This window comes from Sebastes umbrosus, chromosome 5 (assembly GCF_015220745.1).
Source record: "Sebastes umbrosus isolate fSebUmb1 chromosome 5, fSebUmb1.pri, whole genome shotgun sequence".
Classification (NCBI taxonomy): domain Eukaryota; kingdom Metazoa; phylum Chordata; class Actinopteri; order Perciformes; family Sebastidae; genus Sebastes; species Sebastes umbrosus.
The window spans coordinates 10,313,682-10,336,919 of record NC_051273.1 but is presented as its reverse complement, the minus strand read 5'-3'; the positions used below and the strand labels follow the sequence as shown (position 1 = coordinate 10,336,919).

The 23,238-nt window shown below is 39.8% G+C and overlaps 1 protein-coding gene across 1 annotated transcript in view; it reads right to left on the bottom strand.

Annotated features, from left to right (window-relative positions):
• Window positions 1–23,238, bottom strand: part of LOC119488849 (contactin-associated protein-like 4) — a 106,637-nt gene that overhangs the window by 59,121 nt on the left and 24,278 nt on the right. The window contains exons 3-5 of the mRNA XM_037770805.1: window positions 12,406–12,599; window positions 7,443–7,590; window positions 4,755–4,958 (exon numbers count right to left, since the gene is read on the bottom strand). Coding sequence (XP_037626733.1) covers window positions 4,755–4,958; window positions 7,443–7,590; window positions 12,406–12,599 — 546 coding nt within the window. The remainder of the gene's footprint in view (window positions 1–4,754; window positions 4,959–7,442; window positions 7,591–12,405; window positions 12,600–23,238) is intronic.

The following is a 23,238-nucleotide window of genomic DNA, read 5'->3' as shown; positions in this document are numbered from 1 at the left end:
CTGAATTATGAAGCAGTTGGCTACATTAGAGCAAACTGACATTTTGATAAATGTAAAGCAGAGGGGAAATGAGATGGTTTTGGATAGCGGACATAAATCTTAATGAGCCAGCCACTTTATTCCAACATGCTTGGACAGCCACAGGCAGATAGAGAGGGTCTAACTGTCTCACTGTTGTATTTATCTGTTTGTTATGTCTGTCTTTCTGCTTTCATTCCTCATTAATTTATGCTAATGGTGGTTGCACTGTGTCTAACAAAAACACATCTGCTCTGGCCAAGCTCTTAATGTTTATTTGATTACAAGCTACACATATCACTGATGCGCAATGTTAGCCATCATTAGCTGTCTTTGGCTCTTCTGTGTCTCGGCCAGCTTGTTGTTTATCTCATGATGCATCACTGTTAAAGAGAAGCCCCGGACCGACAGGATCAGCTTGCCAAATGGGAGAGATAAAAGTATGAAGAGCCCCAGAGAGTAGCTCACACTCTGGAGCTATGGATATAATGCATCTAAATCTTCAGGTTTTATCTTTGCTCCCTTAGTTTAAGCTTCGCTTCTCTTCTCTTGAGCCAACAGCTGACTGTGGAGGAGCATGCTGTGGCTCAGGGTGGATGCTCCAAGCTATTGATCTAAATTACACTGTCTGCAGACTGCAAACTCCTGGGAGAGTGTGAGGGAGGGAGGGAGGAGGATGTGTGAATGGGAGGGAGAAAGAGAGAGGAGAGAAAGACAAAGAGCATGCAATCGAAAAAAGGCAAATAATCACCTCTGAAAAAATTCTGGCAGGGGCAGAATTGGGGCGACAACATATGAGAAAGACTGTAATAAATAACAATTGAGAGAGAGGAAAATAGAAAAGGCAGAAAATGAAAGGGAAAGGGGGCAGCCAGGCAGGCAGGAAACAACAAGAGCCAGAGAGAGAAGCATACAGTGACAGTGATGTGATTGAGTTTTTTTTTTTTTTCCAGTATTGGCTGCAACACTGGATTATCATAGCTCAATCTAATCTCTGCTCCATCACAAAAACGATCAGTGTTTATTTTCGTTCCCGGCAACCCGGAGTTTTTTGAGCAGTTTGTTGACTATCAGCACGGGTCTAGCAGCGAGATGTGACAGGCGTCACTCAGGGAGCCGATGTCAGACTGATGGCTTTTGCAGATAACGCCTCTCTACTGACAGACAGACAATACAACCAGAGAATTGAGACTCTTCCACCCCTTCCCAACTGGAGGGAATTGGACAATATGTTGTTTTTATTGTCAAGATGTAGAGAGGGAGTGAGAGAGAGAGGTTAAGATAAGTGGGAGGAAGCAGAAGGAGGTATGAACTACAGCTGACTACAGCAAATTTACATTCACTCTAAAATTTACTCCATTTCTGATTCAACCCTGTCTCCTACAAAATTACCCATACAACTAAACTGCATTCTCAATTACGCTTTCCTCCCAGAATACGGATTAAACACGTGGTTGACACTGTAATTTCAAACAAAACAATTCAAAAAACTAATGTTGTCACAATAGTGGAATTTCTAACTTCGATACAATACCTTGAAAAATATTGATATTCAATAACAAATTTTTGCTACCAAAGGGAAATATTGACACAACATTGAGGGCATCAAATTAAAGATTTAAAAGATAAATAGCGGTGTGTGTGTGTCAATTCGCTGTTGGAGAGAAGAGAGCAGAAAACACATGTGGTACCAACCTGTGTATAGATATTGCAGGAAATGAGTATTGAAACCGTTTCAAACATCCAGTATCGATATCGATACAAAAAAAAACTATTTAACTTTGTTAGATTTAGTAAAAAAAGCATAATGGTTTGGCTTAAAATTACTACGTTTGTTAGTTATTAAGCTACGGACGTAAATTAAGTGAACAGGGGACAAACAAATGTAATCCGCAACAAAATACATTTCCCTCGAAACATAATTCACGATGCAGTTTCATTTTATGGGAACGTAATTTTTAGGAGACAGGGCTGTTCTGATTGTTTTATGTTATTTTGTTATTTTAAAAGATGTGCTCTCTTTTATTATTTCTATGACTTATTTGCTACCTGCCAAATTGCATTATTTCTCTGTAGGGTCATTTCCATAATGTTGCCAGACACTTATAATACCAATCTGAGCCTGTCAGTTGCATATGTAACGTTACATTCCCTCACTTGCCCTCGCAGCTTGTTTTCTGGCTGCCGGTTACAGCATTATCCCTCATTACTGGACCAATTTCAAACAATTGTAGTCCCCATTAGTCACTTAGACACAAAAATATAGCAAAAATAAGGTCCACGTTGAAAAAGTTACCCTTTAATTTAGGGCAAGAAATCCTGTTTTGCCAGGAAATATTATTACAAATTCCTGCGACGTAATAATTTACGGGACGTTATAATTTTAAAATTTCAACCCTGAATGCAAAAGAGTATGTAAGCAGCCAGATGGCATGGTTGATGAGAGCTCTGCCATATGGCAATAATACAACGGTCTGGCAGTCCAACAACACCTTAGGTTTAACCTTGTTTACACCAACACACGCACACACACATTACCTCCCATAGCCTGCTGTGCTAGCCCACTGTGCTCCACAGAGTTCATCCTTAACACATGTTGCTAACATCCATCATAGATTAAAAGAGAGAGAATATGAAAGCGGATGTCAAGCTGAGAGAGAAACAGAGCGAGACAGGGAGAGACAGTTGATCGAGGGAAAGTGAGGAAAAGGTCTGGGAAAAACGGAGACGAGACTGAACAGGTTTTCCCCAACAAACAATGCTGTCATCGCTTCCACAGTCATTGACCTGCAGCTGCACGCCTGTAACGGTGAACTGCACCAATTCCCCAAGTTTATTCAAAATCTGATTAGTTTTGTCTGAGATATTGCTTGTGACATATGGATAAACAAGTAAACACTGTACGGAGCTAATCAGCATAAGCAGAAAGAAGCATAATTCCCGTGAGTTTCCTCAAAATTGGATCAGGGGTATCTTAGAAATCACATCTGACAAACACGCAAGCAATCCAGCAGATGGACGGAGACAGACTTGAAGCTCCCTCCATTTCATTGTGGGGACAAAAATGTGCAAGATATTAAATTCCTCGTATAGAGACGGGGTGGTGGATGCTCTGGAGCCTGAGAGAGTGCATAATTACACTGTACGGTTTAGGCGTTTAGCTGACATTTACTCAGAGCAATGAACAGATAGATAAAGCTGCAGAGTTTGCTGGAAAAGCCGTCCAAGTTGCAAAGCACTTAATTAAATTCAAATATCCAAAGTTTCAGCCAACTTACATCACCGGCTTTCAACCCAAGTCCTCAGGAAGTCGACTGCGGCTGTGTTTTGTTCTACCAACAATTTAAACTGTGTTAACTCGATGGTATAAAATGGTGTAAAATAGTCCATAACTATGCAGTATGGCAAGACTGAAAACCAGCAGGACTTAAAGCTTTAAGTAACAAAAGCACAAAATGATTGTAGATCCATCCAGATACTCATCTATAACCTCACCAAAACCAGGAATTGTGTTAAAAAGATTGCAATCTCTTTTGTAGAAAAACTTTTTTGATTGCAGAAGTTTATATTGAGTAAAGAAGCACTGAATGGTGCTTTCATATATATTTCATAGTAGTGTTTCATCACTGTATAGTGTGTGTATGTTACATATACTGCACACACTATATAGAACATTATATACTTTAATATATTATTTTGTGTACTGAATTTATTATTCATACTAACCCTGTGTCTGGACCGCAAGCGTATCACATAACAGATACGGTCTCAGGTTAATCTGTGCAGCCGGCTCCGTGCAGGCTTACATTTCAGCTGCGAGTTTATTTAGGCTTGAAGCCTATTTTTTTTAGATAATATGTACGTAAACGTGAGGTTGATGGCCAATAAACACTACATCTTTAATACATTACTATGATCTACTACATATTTTAGTGTTTTAGTATTATTTTATGATTTTAATTATTATAATTTGATCATATTATTTTTATTCTCTAATTATCTGACCTTTTTCTTTGATTACATTGTTCTCATTTATTGCTGCTTCTTTATTGATTCTGTTTTGAAAAGTGGTATACAAATAAAAAATGGTCAAACTCTCAAACTTTATCAGCCGCGGGAAAACATTCATTGTTTAGTGTGAGATTGTCACCTAGCTGTCAAAATAATTAGTGCAGGCCTTGCTCGGGCTCAGAGAAAGATATAACCTGTTGCAAAATGAATCTTATGCATCACAGTTGATGGAAAAATAGATCAGGAATACTCACACATATAACAGGAAAACTCCACACTCCACAGAAAGTTTGGCTGCTATTTCGCTGCTCGACGCTTTGAAATTTGCGGACAAGACAGAAACGGTTAACGACAGTAGCTTCAGTGTTGTGTCAACGCTGTCATGATGCGAGCACAACGCTGAGGCGACGCTTGCGGCCTAGACACAGGGTTATACCTACATTGAACTGTATTGTACACACATCATGGCTGTAGGAGTTGATCTACTGGATTTGGGGATTTCTTTTTACACAAATGTTTGCACAATGCTCTTATATAGTGTAAGGTAATGTAATATATTGTATATAGCTATTTAATGCCACCTCTTTAGGTTCCTTAATTCCATATTTAATTTGTATTAGTTTCATTTAAATAGTTCTGTATCTGTTTTCTTGTCTCTGTGCTGCTGTAACATGTGATTTTCCCCGCGAGGATCTTTCTAAATATGGAAAGAATAATGTTGATACCTTGTTGGTGGTAGAGCAGCAGCCGTCCCTTCTCCAACACCAGAGTGAGGCTGTGATCTCTCTGTCCCTCTGCATGAAGCAGCGTCCCAGAATTCCTCAGGGTTTTAAACTTCAAAGAGACGACCTCCATCGCCGTCCAGCTCGGCCTCACGCTCCGCCTGTAGACCAGGCTGCTGCTGCCGTCAAAGTTGGCCACGTCAGAAGCTTTAGAACGACAGGAGGAGGAAGAGCTTTATTATACAAACAGAGATACACTTTATTCTTCAATAACAGTAATACTTGACGTATAAACATGTGTTGTGTTCAGTTTGCTAGTAGTAGTTGTAAGCGTGTAGCTTTAATCTCTTAACATCCAGCGTGTATATTTTGAATCCCCACTAGAGTTTAAAATAAAACGTCTGTGAGTTTTGAACAATGTTCTGACTAAAAAGTATGAGTTTGTATTGAGCAACATGTGGGGTTTAAGAGGTTAATGTGAAAAACGTCAAGTCTTGTTGTAACTTGGCGACTACCACACCTATAGAGGATGTGTGAGCTTGTGAATAAAGAAATATTGTTGCCAACAACACAACAGGAACAATCTTGACTGACATTCAATTTAGGATGTTTTTGTTGCAGTGACCTCAAGTGCTTGATTCGCTTGTACTGTATTTCACAGTGGAGGAATTTGTCATGTACTGAAAATTTCCATTTTAATTCAATTCTTATCGAACACCATATGAGACAATGTGGTCACTGTAAACCTCACCAACAACAGCCCATATTTTCTAGTGCACGACTGTATTTTTTATTGTTGTTTGAAGGTATTGATTTCCTCTCTAAACAAACTTTCTAATGAGCAAGAAAACTGTTGGCCCCTTGATGTACAAACCCTCCAAACACCGTAGTAAAACCATCTGGTCTAGTGTCTGCTACTGACTACAGAGCAGCAAAAAAGACCAGCGAGAGTAATTAAATTACAGTGTTGTGAAAGCAGAAATCATGTGAATCTGTAAAATAAACATAACTGTGTTCCCAGTATCATCTGTGTTTTCCTCAATGCTCAACGCTCAAATTAAAGAATCATGCACACTGTCGACCACTTGTACTCTGTTTATTTTTTAGATTCTTTGGTTTCTTCACAGTCAAGTTTTTGGTCCTAAGCACCATTGTGGTGATTGTTTTAGGGCCCTTTAACAAGCCATAGTCTGTTTTGTCAGTCAGAATCAGAGTGAAATTGATACTTTTGGTTAGTTTTCTATTTAGTCTAATTCGGTTTCACAGCGCACAAATTAAAGCCGACCAAATCAAAATCGAATTTATCTTTTTCGTCTCGAGAGTTGCCACTTACAGGGAATCGTGGACTTTGAAATATTGCTGTTGAATCCCTTCTCCTCCAGTTTATCTCAAAGGACTGTACAAACGTCACTTTTTTGCAGACTTTATTTAGCATATTCTGTATGTTTTCTGTTCAAACCCGACTTTGGGCCCTTCTGTGTGGAGTTTGCATGTTCTCCCCTTCTTAGCGTGGGTTTTCTACGGGAACTTCCTCCCACAGTTGAAAAACATGCAAGTTAGGTTAATTGTTGAATCTAAATTGCCCCTAGGTGTGAATGTGAGCGTGAATGGTCTGTCTCTATGTGTCAGCCCTGTGATAATCTGGAAACCTGTCAAGGGTGAACCCTGCCTTCACCCAATGTCTTCTGCGATCGGCTTCAGCCCACCCATGACCCTGAATAGGATAAACGGTTACAGATAATGGATGAATAGATGGATGTTTTCTTTGGCCAAGATGTCAAGGAAACATCTGCAGATCTGGATTTCTGCAGAAGTCCAAGTCAGTCCTCTCCCACTCAGGTTAACCTGTCATTGACCTGTGTACATCTCAACAAATGCCCACACAGGCAGCCTGCGTGTTGGTTCGCTTAGAAATGGTCCCAGATCACCTCTCACAAGCGGAGTCGGTCCAGTTGTTTTGGGTTCACACCAGAGTATGATTACTGCGTTCATAACCGCCCAAACGAACCACACTAGGGGTTGAACCGCACCAGAGTTTGATTAAAATGAAATAAATGTTGGCTTGTGAAATCACCCTTAAATGGTGACTAAAAAGAAAAAACATATATATTCTCGAGCACACTAAGGCATTGATCATGCTTTTGACATTTCATATCTTTATTTTATCAAAATCAAACCTTCTGCAAAGACAGTGTCTGTTCTTTTCTGTACCCAAAATCCGGTGCTGATAACTACAGCCAATATACGTTCTTATTCTAAGATGTGACAAGTCACAATTGTTAAGTATGAATAGAAGAACTTGAGCCTGTTTGAACCATAAAGTAAGCTCTCTTTGAGCCATAAAACAATCAATCAATTTCCTGCCTAACCCAACCCTGTATTATATCTGTTCGTTTATGGTTAAGAATAATTAATGCCTCAAAATAATTATTGGGTATTATCTTGACACATGCAGCATCTTTGATCTACGCCACTGAATATAAATAAATGTTCTAAAACTATGAATATTTCTAGTACTTTTACACTTATTGCAATAATAATTACTATAATGTAAATAAGCCTGCACAGAAAAAGATTGATACATAATTTCATGTTCATATCTTCATTTGATAGACATCTTAGACATCTTTTTTTAAAGGATTAGCACGATCCAAAACTGACAAAGAAGTCAAATACAGAGATGGGACTTACTATAACGACATCCGTATATCTCCAGTCTGAGTCCGATCCTCCCAGTGGGGTTCCAGTCCAGAGGAATCAGGCGGAGGTAGCGGGCTATCACCGGCTCTTTAAGTTTGTACTGGACCACAGTGTCTGCATTACTGTTACCTGGAAAAGCCTGAAACAACACCACATGTTAGTTTGCCTCATTTTTACATACAACCACCCATGTTTTACCGGTAGCTGCAGCAGCGAAGATCTGACGGGAAACTTTTTGCAGTAATTAGTTCCTTAGTAGACAAGGACAGAGGATCTCTTTTGTACTTTGATGCCCATAGGTGTTATGCTTATGGTATTAAGGGAATGTATTCGCTTTTGAATTTTTGCAGCCATCCTAGAGACTAAAAGTTATAACTTTCTTTTGACAAAGCATGACATGTAAATAGAAACATGTTTGTAATTAAACAATATTTAAAAAGAAGAGATGCACTAGCTCTTGTGCAGAAAAACTCTCCCTAACTTCCCTGATCCCAAGCGTGTCTTTCTGCATTTTAAAACTTCGAGCTCACAGAGAGCATTGATCCTAACTGCTGATGTCTCTCCCTTTCTCTGTGTCCAGTGATCAATAACTCTGGGACCTATTCTGTGTCCGTATACCAAGCTTCTCTTAAAAGACTAATGGGCTCTATTTTCCCAATCAGCTGCCTGTGGGAATCCAGTGGGATTGTTGACAGGCAAACAGCTCACATACTGTAGAGCAACACCTGCATTAACATCGGTGAGGGGACGAAAACAAGCTGCATCTGTGGTAATGTGTGCATGTGCTCTGCTTGTGTCTGTCCTCCCCACTTCAGAGTGTGTGTCCGCTGAGTGTGTACTGATGTGGCTATGTGAGTGAAATTGGCTTCCCCGGTGCTGCATAATTGTGATCTCAGTGCCGTCTTCAGTGCTTTGAAGGGCTGAGCCGGCTGGGCAGCGGAGCGTTAAGCTCAACAAACGGCTCTGTTTCCTGCTGAGGAGGCCGAGGAGAGCGGCATCTCATTTACTTGCCCGAGCATGTTTTGAAATATGAGTAGCCTCTGACAAGACCTCAGTCAAGGAGAGGGAGAAGGGTAGAGCATGAGATGAAGAAGAGGAGGAGGAGGAGGACGAGGAGGGATGGCATGAGAAAGAATCAGAGAACAGTGGCAGAAGAAGTACTTGGGTTCTTTACTTAGGCTAAGTAAAAGCAGCAATACCACACTGTAAAAGTACTCCAATACAAGTAAAAGTCCTAAAATGTTCCTCAAGTAAAAGTACATACAGTATGTATCATTAGCAAAATTTACTTAAAAATACACAATGCAGCAAATGGACTCTATTGGCACGTTTCACCAAACCGTTCAGTTCAGTTCAGTTTGTTACACTTTAGAATGGTTATTTTCGCGTTTCCACTCAATTCTTGGCGCCACCTCGGTCAGGGTTCCAAGCGAGCTGAGCCGATACTAGAAGATGGCGTTAAACACTGCAGACCACTGATTGGTCAGTGAGACTAGTTACGAGGGTAACACGGGAAATCCTGCACAAACCTGCCGTATTTTAATAACCAAGCTACTGTCAATAGCGACTGCAATTTTGAAGTCACTCGACCCCGATTTTTAAAAAAAGCAGCTCGCAAAACTACGCCGTACAATTGACGAAGTGCAGACGTTCCTCTTTTTGGTTGCCGTTGAAATTATTCAACAAGTGTCCCATTGAAGATGATGTCGCGGCAGTTTAATGCACCGCTGCGGCGATCAGCGGAGAATCCCGCCTACACTGAGGGGGTACTCTCCATGATGGAAACAGGGCATAAAGAAAAGGACCTGGTACCGATAGTGAGTCGAGTCGAGTCAAGCAGAGCTGTACCATGCAGAGGAAACACTGCTTATGAGTATTGTACTATCCCCCTGAAATGTAAGGGAGTAGAAGTCTAAAATAGCATGAAATGGAAATACTCAAGTAAAGTACAAGTACCTCAAAATGGTACTTAAGTACAGCACTTTCCACCAATACAAACATGTGACAAGGGGCCCCAACAAACATAAACCATATGCATTAACAATGCATTGTACATAAATTAATCCAATGTTTTTTTATGTAAAATCTTCATCTCAAAAGTAACTACTGACTAAAGTCAAATACATAAATAAAATATATAATATTTGCCTTGTAGTGGATTAGTGTAAAGTAGCAGCAATTAGTCTGAATTAGGATTAGGAGTAAGATTTGGCGGCATCTAGCTTTGAGGTTGCAGATTGCAACCAACTGAAACTTCTCCTGTGTGCCAAGCATGTAGGAGAACTACGGTTGCCGAGTGGAAAACGGGAATGGAACCGTCTAGAGTCTGTGTTTGTTTGTTCTGGGCTACTGTAGAAAGATTGCAACCAGCTCCGTGAAGAGGACCCGTTCTGTATGTAGATATAAACTGGTCATTCTGAGGTAACGAAAACACGATTCTTATATTCAGGTGATTATACTCTAAAGAAAACAAACAAATATTATATTCCATTTCTGCCAATAGGTCGCCCTAAATATTACACACTGGCCCTTTAAGTCAATGTATTCATGTATTTTCCACCACTGGAGAGCAAAGGGAGAAAGACGGAGCATCTAAGCTGACAAGTCGGTGAGAAGCTGCGACTGATACAGCTGTTTTTGCAGTCAAATCTCCTCCTTAACTGACACGCTAAGCTGGCCTGACTAATATATGGAGCTTTAGAAACACTCCGAGAGCTGATCTGGGCTTATCACCTTTCATGCTGAGTGTTAAACCAACAAGTTTTTAAGCTTTAAGGAGTCATACCCTGTTCTCTCTCTTTTTAGTGATGACTCTGAGGCTTCAGACAGTTTCTATCCTTCACTGTGAGAAAACCATATCCTGTCAAATCTGACTCAAAAGCTGTTCTCCGGGCTGCTACTGTAACAAGAAGGGTGTACTGACATGCTTGACTGCCTCTGAATCATATCTAATGCTGTTCAATCAATGGAGGCCGGCATGGCTTCCTGTCATTCTGACATACTGTAGTTTGCTTGGTGGTGATCAGTCATTCTGCAGTCCAGTATTCTCTCTCCTTACTGAAACATAGATGGGGCACTAGCTTAAAAAGTACTATAAAATGCTGGAAAATAGGGATTTTAAGAGTGAAAACGAAACACTGGGGAACATATGCAAATATGAAAGCAGAGGAGAGCACCTCAGCTGTGATTTCTCCCCAGTCTGCAGGGAGAACTTCATACATGGGCTTGAATATCAGAATATTTAAGTCACCACATGCTCATGTCTCAGTCTGCTTCCTCATTCACATTTACATTTTAGACACTGAGCTGCCCCTGTTAAGACTGACTCACAATGACTGCGCTGGCAAGTGTTCCATCAGCATCTTGCTTGGAGACTGATGATGGACACCTCTGCCTCTGCAGGAATCAAAGCTGTGACTTTTTGTACGCCAGGCAGTCTTTCTAACAACAGCACCAGCCTCCCGTCAGCAGAGGTTCAACTGTTTGACAGCAACTCCATGCAGTCGGCAGAGCCCTGCCCAGGTTCCTTTCATTGCTCCATCCATTATTAATAAAGAGTGAAAGACTCCTGGTGAGCAGGCTTGCCGCTGCAGGCAGTACCAGTCTCCACAGATCATGTAAATTATGTCTATGATAGTGGGGCCAAATATATTTTAACTTCAATGAACCCGAGTTTTGAGCTGCGCTACCTCCGAAGCTGTGTTCTTATAAATATTAATGATATAAATGTGTGATTTTTTAACCCAAATAACTACAAATGTCCATTTCTAAAAGCATATTAGAAGTTTTTAAATAACTTTTCTACATGAATCCATTGGTTTTAATCCATTTCAGTACAAAACCAAATTGCTTTGTATGGACTTTGTGTGGGAAATTGTTTGGAATAGGTCATCCATTCCAGCAGACATCACAGAAACAGTTTGGAAACTTTCCTTCGTACGATATTGAAAGATGCTTCAATAGCCAAGTGAATTCATACCACAGTGAAATTAATTATCAGATATATTACGTTTGAACAAAATTAGTTTGTACGTGTCAACGTCAGAAGGCAAAAGTATTTTTAGGTGTTCTAAACAGCAATACTCAAAGTTTGAGTGAAAAGCCTGCCGTCACAGAGAGGGCGACGCACAATAATAGTTTGAATATGGAGATTATGGCACACATTATGGGACAAAAGTTTCTGGAAGGCATTCACTTGTTTGTTCACATGAAATGTGATAGAAATTGTTGCGTAAAGAAGGAAAAAAGAGATCTTGAGAGAAATGTTTAAAACCGTGCCCACTTTCTCACCTCCACCTCCCATCTCTGATGTCAGAAAGGTGTAGTGGGATGAGGTTTCAGATGCTGTTTGACTATCTGACAAGCAGTTTAGTTGGAGCATATGTTGCCTTAATTATCTGCTGTCTGAAGCAATGTTATTTTTACAAGCATTTCCCTACTTGCTGATGCGTTTAGCCCTACTAACCTGCAGTATCAGCTTTAAGTAACTACGTTATTTCAGCTGACCAACATGTTGTGCTTTTATTTGCAATGCCAAAGTTTTTCTGCAGAAAACTTACTGATAAACTGGTCGTCGAAGACACTTTGTAAAACCTGCATTCTCCAAACTTTCAATGTCAATCACATTTTAAATTTAAATTTGTGGTTTGGAGTCAGTATGCAGGAATGACTTTTTTATTGATGCTGTTTTCCAAGAGCGTTGCACTTACAGTATAAGCAGCCCTGTCTCCTGGGAATTATGTTGATATATGTGTATTATATTTTACGATTTATGTATTTTCTAGTGTCGAAAAAATGCAGCAATCTTGACAAATATGGTAATTAACTAAATGTCCTCATTATGTTAATAAGAAAAGTAACATTGAGTTTCTTTCAAAACGTATTTGCTGTTGCAAATTAGTTGTGTTTTTCATTTTTGTACTGTTTTGGTTACTGATTACTGTAGGAGAGTTACCCCTAAGCTGTCTTCCTGCCGATGTTGTCTCCAGTTGTGTCCTGTGTCACTGAACATCAACAGGTAAGCCGTCAGCCAATCAGAGCTGCCGTAGCGCCCCTGCGTAGCAACAGCGGTGATCCGGGTTCGCCTCCCCAGATCGACCTCCAACCATTGGTATCTGTCCGAGACGAGAGGGGACCAACCTCCAGCTCCTGCACAGCGGACAGAAACACAGAGTGTGTGTTAATGATGACAAGTGTGTGTGTGTGTGTGTGTGTGATGGAGAAGAGGGGAGATGCAGAGGCTTGCAGATGTGAAGAGCAAAGATCAAGAGACAAATTGTAGGACTGAAATGTGATTCATTACATTTTAATCTACTTGAAATGAATCTTTAAAACTGAATATATAGGGTGAAGTAGAAGCTCTGTGCTGCGATTTTAAAGCTGGACAATAATCAATCTCACAGTTTGGATATGAATACAAACTGCTTGTTTATACAGTATGTTTGCGTAATAGCCATAGATTAGTGGTGAGGAGTTTGCAGATGACAGGAATGCCAAAGAGAAGGGTTAACATAGTTTATCCAATGTGTGGTTTTGATTTAAGTCCATTTACATGCTCACATATTTAAAACCCTGCAATATGGGCCTTCAAACACTTCTGCTGGTTTCATGATAAATACTAAATCCTCATAATCAAAGACATGACGGACTGTGCAGCACTAGGATGGTATTAAAAGCTATTTGATGATGATGCGTCCTTCCATTTAATGCATCGCCTCTGGTTTTTATGGGACTCCCGAGGCGACAACTCTAAGAGCGAGTGGAATATGCTGACAAATCATTCATTCACATTCATCCACACTGATATGACCTAAATCACTGAGCTAAAGCATTTGTCCTTTCAACAGTGATTTGCAGCGCTGACGTCCCTCCTATGTTTTTCAGGGTAACACGCTCCCTTTCCGTCCTGGCGACAGCTGTTGCAGCAGCTGGAGAGGACATCCAGGGATGTATGAGATTAACTCACACGGTGTCCATAATGTAGTCTAAAAAAAGTTAGTCCCATCAGAACTGTACAACCCTGGAGGATGTGTGTCACCGCACTGGCAAATATGCCAATTATATGAAAATAATTAGATTTTGATACCACTGTATGTATTAAAATAATCATTTGACTAGTACAGTGTGACTGGTCATTTTCAACATCTCATTTTCAGTTTAAAATGCATGAATGGCATTAATATACACCCACTGTTCAATGTGATTTGACACTAATAGGAGGCAAAGCAGGAAACTGGAATGACTTCAGTTATACCAAAAGACACTATCTTGTAAAACCTCATTGGAACGCAGCACGACAGTACAGTATGTGGCTACATCAACACTGTGTGGTATTTTAACACATTTTTAGTTATACTGAGGTGGAAAAAGGCAAAAGTCTACATCAGCAGACACACATCTCTCACCAGCATTCACCCCCCTTTAGAAGTATTCCTGTTTTACTGGCTTACAACACTGATTCAAAGTAGATTTGATGGAGTTTTTTGACAATGAGAAACAGAAAAAGACCATTTAATGTTAAAGTGATGACACATTTCTATAAGTATGAGTTTAAGTATGCAATAATAATGTATAAATCCCCAAATGACCAATGAAACAAGGAATAATCCAGTAACATCATTCATTATTCATATTCAACATTAATTATTATTAATTATTCTCAGATGGATATTGCTGTTTGTTGTGTGTAAAGGTGTGTTGTGTACAGTAGTGCGGCAGCGGAACTGTCCCGGGAGTATTCACCCCCTTCACCTTTGGCAGCAGCATCAACCTTGAGTCTGTGTGGATAGGTTTCTACCAGCTTTGTACATCTGGACACTGACATTTTTCCCAAAAATTGTTTTAAAAAAAGATTCTATATTAAGAAAATATCATATAGTGTTGCTTTGTATCACTGCAGAGTGTTACAGTGTATTTTTTATACGGAGACGGTGTTTCAGTGATAGCAAAACTGTATACTGTGAAGATTTTTTTAACACATTTCACCTGTTTTTTAAAAAGGAGCTTGTTAAACTGATTTCACCCCATGGTTATTTTCCTAAAGGCATACAAAATGTCTTTCCTGCCTCATGAAGATGCTGATCACCAAGCAACAAAAACAGGTAAGTATAATGTATACTTTTGTTAAAAGAAAGTGAAGACAAAAATTAGGAGAAAGCACAAATGGCATGATTATTACTGTGTGCACCATCAGACCATTAAAAGGTTTGGAGGTAAAGAAAGGAGTACTTAGTGGTTTGTGCTATGAAAGGAGGATAAGAGGTACATTCATGTTTATGCTGCAAAAAGTTTTTTAAAATCTGATTCCCTACCGAGGATTTTGATCTTTTCACTCACCTGTAAACATTCAAAGTAATCATTGAAATATTCCTTGATTTTTTTTTAAATATAAAACTTAAACTTCGTTAGGATCATCATATACATACAGTGCAGTTACATACCTCTGCATTTAACCCAGCCTAAGCCTTTAGGAGCAGTGGTCTGCTGTGAAGCGCAACTTAGGGTTCAGTGTCTCGCTCAAGGACACTTTGACTTGCAGAGAGTAGGAGGATTGAACCTCAAAACCTTGCATTTAAAGGATGACCCGCTCAACGCATTGAGCTACAGCCGCCCCAGTAAGCACCAGTTTCACATTATCTTGCTCGTGTCCAGTTAATGCCCTAAGCTCTTATTTTAATTTAATCTTTTGGCACAATCATCCTTTTAAGAAGAGATATAAATGTGCATGGCATTTAAAACAGATGGCTCAGCGAAAAAACAAACAAATAGCAAGTAATAAAATGGCTAGGTCCCGGTTCTGAATTAACCTCACCGAGAAGTCCAGTTCCATATGGGAAATAAAGGACCCTCATGACCCGGTGGATGTGTTTTTATTCAGCAAAATGTTGAACCTGTTGCAGAAAGTCAGAGGAGGGGAGAAGGTGGAAGAAAAGACGGCTGTGTGGTTCGTGTGCTTGCAGGAGAAAGAGGGAAAGAGAGTGAGAGTTGTGCCTTCAAACAGGCGCTGACCTTTGCAGAGACATTGCCAAAATTCATCCAGCTGCAATTTCATTTCTACTTTGGATGCTGCTGGCATCCCTTACTCAAAGTCCGTGTGTGTAGGTGTGCGTTTGTGTGTGTGTAGGTGTGTGAGGGAGGCAGAGAGAGAGGCGAGAGCTATGGCAGAACCTGATTATGAAGAAACATCAGAGGTGATGGAAAAGGCTGCTACAAGATAACGACACTTTGAATACTGAGATGGGTGTGTCTGTGTGTGCGTGTTTAAGAAGAAAAAGTGCTGAGTCAGGGCAAAACAAACCCATGGCGCCGGAACAGCAGATGGAGGGGTTTCTCCCCTACAGAGAGTACACACACGTGCACACACCCACACACACACACACACTCGCGCATGATAAAACTAAAGAGCCTAAAGAGCACTTGAGCTTGTGTTGCCAAGCTGATGTCATGCTGACACGAGGCCAACACAAATCAATACCCCAGCACTTCAGACGCACAGCCTGACACGTTCCCTCATCTCATCACATCTTTTATGAAGCTACTTTATTCTGAAATGGCAAATGATTAGAACACAACACACCGTGAACCCCATTAGGATGTTCCACATAATGTGCTGTTGGACGGAGGTTTTTTTACCCATGGAAGCGGAGTAGCTCAGTTTGAAATAGAGTGAAACATCTCAACGTCTACAGACATTTTTACTTGTTATACCTTGTTGCTTTAACAATGGCTCAGTCCCGTTTTGTGTCCCTGTAAAAAATTCCAGTGAACAAGTGTCCACAATACCAACACCCTAAAATTGTCCCACCTAAATAGAACCTAGAGCTGCACAATTAATCATTAGTTGATTGTACGGCTGTGTATTGGCAAGAATCTAACGTTACGTATCATGATACAAGGGTTACGATTCAATATATTGCAATATATTGCAATTTTTGTATCTAATTTTAAGAAAACTGTTATAGCATAAAGAACACATCACCATATGCATAAAATCTGAGTAAAAAAGTCTACTTTTTTATGCAATAAGAACAGCGGGATCTGCATTTGCATTTGTCACAGTCCTGTAACATCCAACATCATTGCACTACTTTGAGAGGACACATACACACTGAGAGTATGCATCTCTTTGCAAATAAAATAAAGTTAAGAGTTAATCTCTGCATGTAAACTATTAATTAAAAGTGTTTTTGAGAATCAATAGTATCACAAAACATAATATTGCAATATTCAATATTTTCAATATTTTCTTACACCCATAGTCGATTTGCAAAGTCATAATTCTCTCAAAACAATTCTGGGGTGGTATGAGCTACAGTCTCGAGGGGAGTTTTAGTCTTGTTGGACTGTAACATTTATGTGCATTATGCACTTACACATGCACCAAAATGTATGCATTTAAGCCCAAATCACTTCAAAATGTTGGTAGTTTCACATTCCACTTCCAGGTGAAAGGGGATGTTTATGTAAAATATAATTTAAGGAATGAGTGTTTAAAACAAAGTTAATAAATGCTAGAATTATCATGATTGTACTCATGAAGAAGAGTTTCTAGAACTTCACTTAACTGTTTTGGGAAAGGAAACAGTTTTCACCAAACTGCACCGGTTATCATGTCACTTTGAAAGTCGTTCGTGGTTTTTCATGTCGTTTTGACCTTTATACTAACATTATTTATTTTGGTGTATTACAGCGAAGCATTGCTATATCTAACTAAAAACTTTTTTTTGTTTCTACACCTATTAAAATCAGATTTATGGATTGGAAATGTATGTGGGTTGAATTGGCTGTGTCTGACGCCATGTTCTTTCCTCTTGCTTCTGTGTTTGTTCCTCCACCAGCTGTTTGAGTGCTGTGCTGCCGGCTCGTTAGGGCTGCAGCTAAAGGCCAGAGCTAATAAGTACCGCGGTAACAGACATGAACACTGACAGCACAACAGGAGAGAGCAGACACGCTGACCTTTACTCATTACAGCTGGATTGGAGAGGAAAGAAGTGAAGAACAGACAAGAGAGAGAGAGATAAACTGACATCTACAGGACTGCAGAGAGATGGAGAGAAAAGAGAGAGAGGTAGAAATCTCATCACGAACTGGAGAAGAAAATAGAAAGAGCCCAAAATGAAGGAGAGCAGAGTGTACACATGGAAATCTGTGAGGAGAAAATGAATCACTAAACCAACCTTGTTAGTCACGCATCACTTGTTTGATCACCAAAACAATAGTGTCTGTCATGCATGCCTGTCAGCTCTGATCCAGTAAATCTCCTTGTTTTCTCCACCTAGTTGTCTGTAATGACACCAAACTTTTCCTTCCATTCAGGAAGGTAATTGAGGTTAAAAACAGGTCAGGAACATTGCATTGTTCGCTCTGCTGGACAGTCAAATTAGCACATTACCACAATGAATAAACCAGTCAGGACACCGTGACTTTTGGGGTCAACCACATCAGAAGACCAACCGACCAAACACCCTCAAGAGAGCGGTGGTCAGAGGTTGGAGAAGTGGGCTGGAAGGTCATTAATCCAGAGGATAAGTATGTGTGAATAAAGCTCCTTTCCACACTTAGAATAAACCATTTAAGTGTCCTGAAACAAAAGACTCTTAACCCCAAACCATGAAGAGCTGTTCAAACAGTACATATCAGTGATACAACCACTTTAGCTGAATGCAAACACATCAGAGTATGTCCAGTGATAACAGGCATCCCATAAAAGGTAATATACTACTACTGTAGATTGTTTTGCCACATACATTTTGCAAGAAATGTAATTGCTGCCTGGATTATGTTCACAGAAAAACAGTCCCATAACCAAAGGAAACTTCTTGGACGGGAAAGTGATTTCCTAAGGCAGACCTTCTTCATTTTCTTTTTACAGTATGCATGCCATGCATTTGTGATTTAGCCTCTAAAAGCACATCAATACAGTTATATTTTTGTGCAAAAGACTTTCATGATGTCCTTGAAACACTGTATATAGACATGTTTTTCGAACTTTTCTCATTTAAAATAAGGAACGCAACAAAAGTTCTCATATGTAAAAAGTTGTGTCTCAACTAGGGATGTGCATTTCAAGCAAAAATACTATTCATTAATCACTGAACTAGCAGATCATTTTTCAAAAATCGCTGCAAATACCCCCCACATTTTTCCGTTTAGCCTAACATGATGAATTAAGAGTTAATTTTGACCATATTGTTGGAACAATGGAAGAGACCAGTGGAAAGACTAACTAAGACGGTTTTGGTGAGTTTTATTTGTTTCTGTCAGGTTGGAATGACGATGTTCTGCTGCTGGAACAGCTGATCTACCTGCTGAAACTACAAGGGGCGCGCACACACACACAACTGCTCTGACAGAAAAGAGCTGAACTGAACATGCCACACACGTTTTACCAATAGTAACGTTACTACCAGGTGGCGCCTGCGACGGTTAAAACAAAGGAAAATATATTTTTTAAAAGAAAACGATAGTCACGTAAACTATTTGATTTTTTATAATTTAATGAAATCATGACCCATCCCTAGTCTCAACATAAACATAAGTCTTTTATTTTCCTAAATAATATAGTCTAAAATTGGCAACAACATCAAAAAAAGTAATTGAAACCAGGAATTATCTGATTAAAGAATATGTAGACAATTATTATATGGATCCCTGGCTCCTCCTGTCCGCATCTTGTCCGTATGCTGCTCCTAAATGCTTAGGATGGGTCAAATGCAGATGTCACATTTCATGTATGTACCTGTATGTATAGGATTCATATAATAAGGTTTAAGTTTTGAATTAAAAAAGATAAAGCACTTCCTCTTTTTAATTATCGGCCTAATTTCATAGCAAAAGGTCTCTCTAACTACAAGTTTTGGAGTGTGACCTTCTTGTTTTCCAGTCGATGGGAGACTGTGCAGCTAAAATCAATACAAGTTTGATTACATGGTTGCTCAGCAGAAACCGATTTTAATATAAACCTAGCTAAATAGCAGTATTGAGTGCAGAATGTTTCAACGTTTCATTATTAAAACGTATTCATCCAGAGGCCAATGAAAACAAACAGTTTGTCTACTAAAAGGGTCAATCCGGTGCTAATCTACTGAGGATACATGGAGGATTTTGGTGTCCATGTTCTCATTTACTTAAGTTTTCCAACAAGTCCAAAACAAGTCCTCGAAAATGAGTTCATTGCTGCAAATCATACACGGCTTTATTTGGACTAGCATGAAAGCATCAAAGGGAATGTTATTTTGGATTTTTCCTCCTGGCACAGTGTTAGGATACAGGCCAAGGACGCGTGTCAGGACTGGATTATGACTTTTTTATGGCGGGAGGAGTGGGAGATGGAACACAAACTCAGAGATAACAAGTTCAGATCCCACAGTAGCCAGTTTGTGCCCATCAGAGATCACAAGTGTCCTTGATTTACTCTTGATAAGAGCACCATCGCAGTGCCTAACATCATTTTAAATCAAAATAAGAATCTGCATTCGTGGAACCAACTGGGAAACCTCCATATGCCACTGGGATTATCTTAAATGTGGAGCAGATCTTAGTTGAGAAATTTGTGGATCAACATATCACTCTATAATCTATGTTAAAGACAAGAACACATTCTGACACCAGGATCAAGTTTGTGGAACTGGAAATCTTTTACCTTTAGCCCTTCAACCCTTTTATACCCATGTATGTATAGCACATGTGTGCATGTATGGTACTGCTACTTAAATGTCAAATGATGGCATTTCTGGGTGGCCTAACCTGTCCTGGCTGGAACATGAAGTGAGTATGTAATCATCCTAGGAAAAAAAGGGTGTAAAGGCAATGGGCAACCTCCGGGTCTGAAAAATGAAGCCTTAGTGCCTTAAACTTGCATTCGCTCTAATAGCCAGCGTTAACCCATCTGCAGAGTTTCATATGCAATAAACTAAAGCGTACAAGAAATACCAGACATAATCTGCATTAGCTTTCATGGTTCGTTCTTCAGTGAGGGTTAAATATCTATGCGTTCAAGTACTTCTGCAACACTGAAGCTGCTGTGAAAGCCTCTATGTTCTACATCATGCTGTGAGCAACAATACGCCCACCAGATCAAGAGTTCATTTAGCTTTAGCTACAAATCTTCCAGCAACCGATTTACTCATTACTAAAAAGTCTTGACTAAGACATTTCTTACGTTTTAATGGGGTAACCCTATTTAGTTAGTTACTAAGAAGTTAGACAGGACTTAACACCAATGTATCCTCATACAACTGTTCGTATGATATCTAACAAAAAGTTATTCCTCATTTTTCATGTGTTTTCTTACGAATGTCCAGCAACACGTGACGCACTTGTCAATTTGCGCTCCAGTCTTTTCAAAATAAATTTCAGTCTTCACAGGAAACAACTTGGTTAGGTTTAGGCAAAAAAACTACTTAGTTAGGTTTAGGAAAATATCTTTATACTTCCTGGTTCACAATTATGTGGATTGCATACAAATTGATTTCATGGGGTATATACGAATTACAGTGCAGTACTTTTTGTAGGTACGAATAATGTATGAGAACAGCCTGCCTTACATACAAACTTGGTGATGGATTTATGAATAGCTGGAGCAATCTAATCCTGTTCTCGAGAACCACAGTAAGTAGTGGAGGCTGGACCACAGAGAGACCCCTCAAGCTATCAGCCGGCTTCTGTAACACCACACCCTCAGCTAGTCCCTCCTGGTGTTATACAGAGCCATCTCCACAAGGAGAATCAACTTCAGCCCCCGTCTCTCTTAATAAGACAGTAAAAGAAGAACACAACACCCGGCACATTATTTCTGTCCGTTCTGTTCTAATTGCAATCTCCACCGCGTTAAGAGTCGACTGGGAAATAGAGGCTGACACAACGCTTGTCAGTGCAATGGCTTCACTAAGAGCAAATGTGTACGCCAAATAAAAGTAATGTTTGGTTAGAACTGACACTGCTGTTCCACCTAGTAATGGGTAAAGAAAGGTGAAAACACTAAGGGGGACAGGGAGACAAAAACAGGACAGATGGGAGGAAAAGGATACAAGCCATTACAGGCAAATGGAGTTTCAAAGAGAGGTGTAAGACGCAGACAGCCAAGCAGAGAGACAGACGGTATTACCAGGTCAAGATTTGGAAATGCGTCTGTGTGGGCTTGGGGGAATTTGAGAGGGTTTTAAGCTGATTGGAGTTGGAGAGTCATAAAGTTGCAGTGGATTTAAGGTGGAGCTTAAGGTGTTTTTCTGACAACCCGGGAGATAATACGCTGCTATTTATAAAAAATGACTCAGCACCAGAGCAAACAAGCAGCTATATTAACATTCTCAGAGATGGGAGGCCACAAATAAAAACAGAAAATAAGATTTTAACATGGCAGGCCACTGGAACATGTGTGTGAGGTAATGTCCATTATAAAGACCTTGAAAACAGGTGCAGCAATGAAACCAGTTTTAGGGGGTCTTGCAGCAGAGTAAAATTAGGACCAGGCTCTGGAGATGCTGGCTTTGGGGAATTTAAACAAAATGTGGTAGGCAGGTGGAAAATAAAGTAACAGGATTGCTAAGTAATGGGAGTCGAGCTAACAAGGAGTTTATAAAGGAGAACAAATCAATGAAGTTTGCAGGTTGGGGAGGCATCAAGGGTGTTTTTCTAAAAGTAGTACATGTCTAAAAGCTGATGGCGGTGTCACACATGAGCGACATGTCATCATGGATAAATGACAAAACTGGAAAATAGAGAATTTGTCTTCTAAAAGACCCATGTGCCCTTTTTTTAAAATGATTTCACTTTTACTTGTAAAACAATGCGAAAGTGTAAAGCAAAAGTAAGCACGGTGCCTTATTACATCTGCTTCTCTTGCTGTATCTGGAAAACATACGCTACATTAGTGATAACTGGCTATGATTTAAATTGAGTGGGGGATGTATAAGCGATATAAAAAGATGAGAGGATTTTAGCTGCATTTTGTCAAGGAATCAGACAATATTTAACCATATAATTAGATTTATGGAGAGAGTGGCAACCTCAGATTAAGAGGATTTGAGCGGAGGAGCTGGTATTTAACCAGATAAGGTGTTTAAGAGCAGCATTAAATGGGCACCTGCAGAGGCAGAGGTGGCGCATTAACATCTCACAAAGATCAATACCTCATTCTATGGTTCCCTTCACATAGTTAATTTCAACCTACAGCCCCCTGCTAATGTTTAAATCCCCTTTTCAAATCTAAATTAGCATTTCCAGAAAATGATTACCAGGGATTGATGAAGTGTTCCAAGCCTATTTCAGCGTAATTACAGTGGTTCTAATGTGCAATTATCAGTATGGCCCACTGAAAAACCCAGACAGTTTAGATGTTAAATACTTCCATTAACATTTGCCTATAAATGTTAAATGCTGTCATTAACATTTGGCTATAAGATGGAATGAAGTTATCTCAATGTTTTCTTGGCAGTTAAAATTACAATTAGAGCAGACCCGACTCTACACGGAGTACGACAAGAGAGTAGCAGGGCAGGATGTGGCAGAGAAGGATGAAAATACAGGAATAGATGATGAAAGAGGGGAAAGGCGAGAGGAGGAAAGCAAAATGAAAGAGTAAAAGCTTTTGGAGAGATAGGAACACTAGAGCAGCAAAATGGAGAGATAAACATCCAACAACTTGTGTCTTTTAAAGAACAGATTCACATCCAGTCAATAGGCTATTAAGGTTCCGACTTGATGTCAGATTCATTGCAGGGTTCAGCTACTCGTCTCTGCATACTGAAATTTGCACATGAGCATGCAGCCAATTAGGATGAGCCTAATC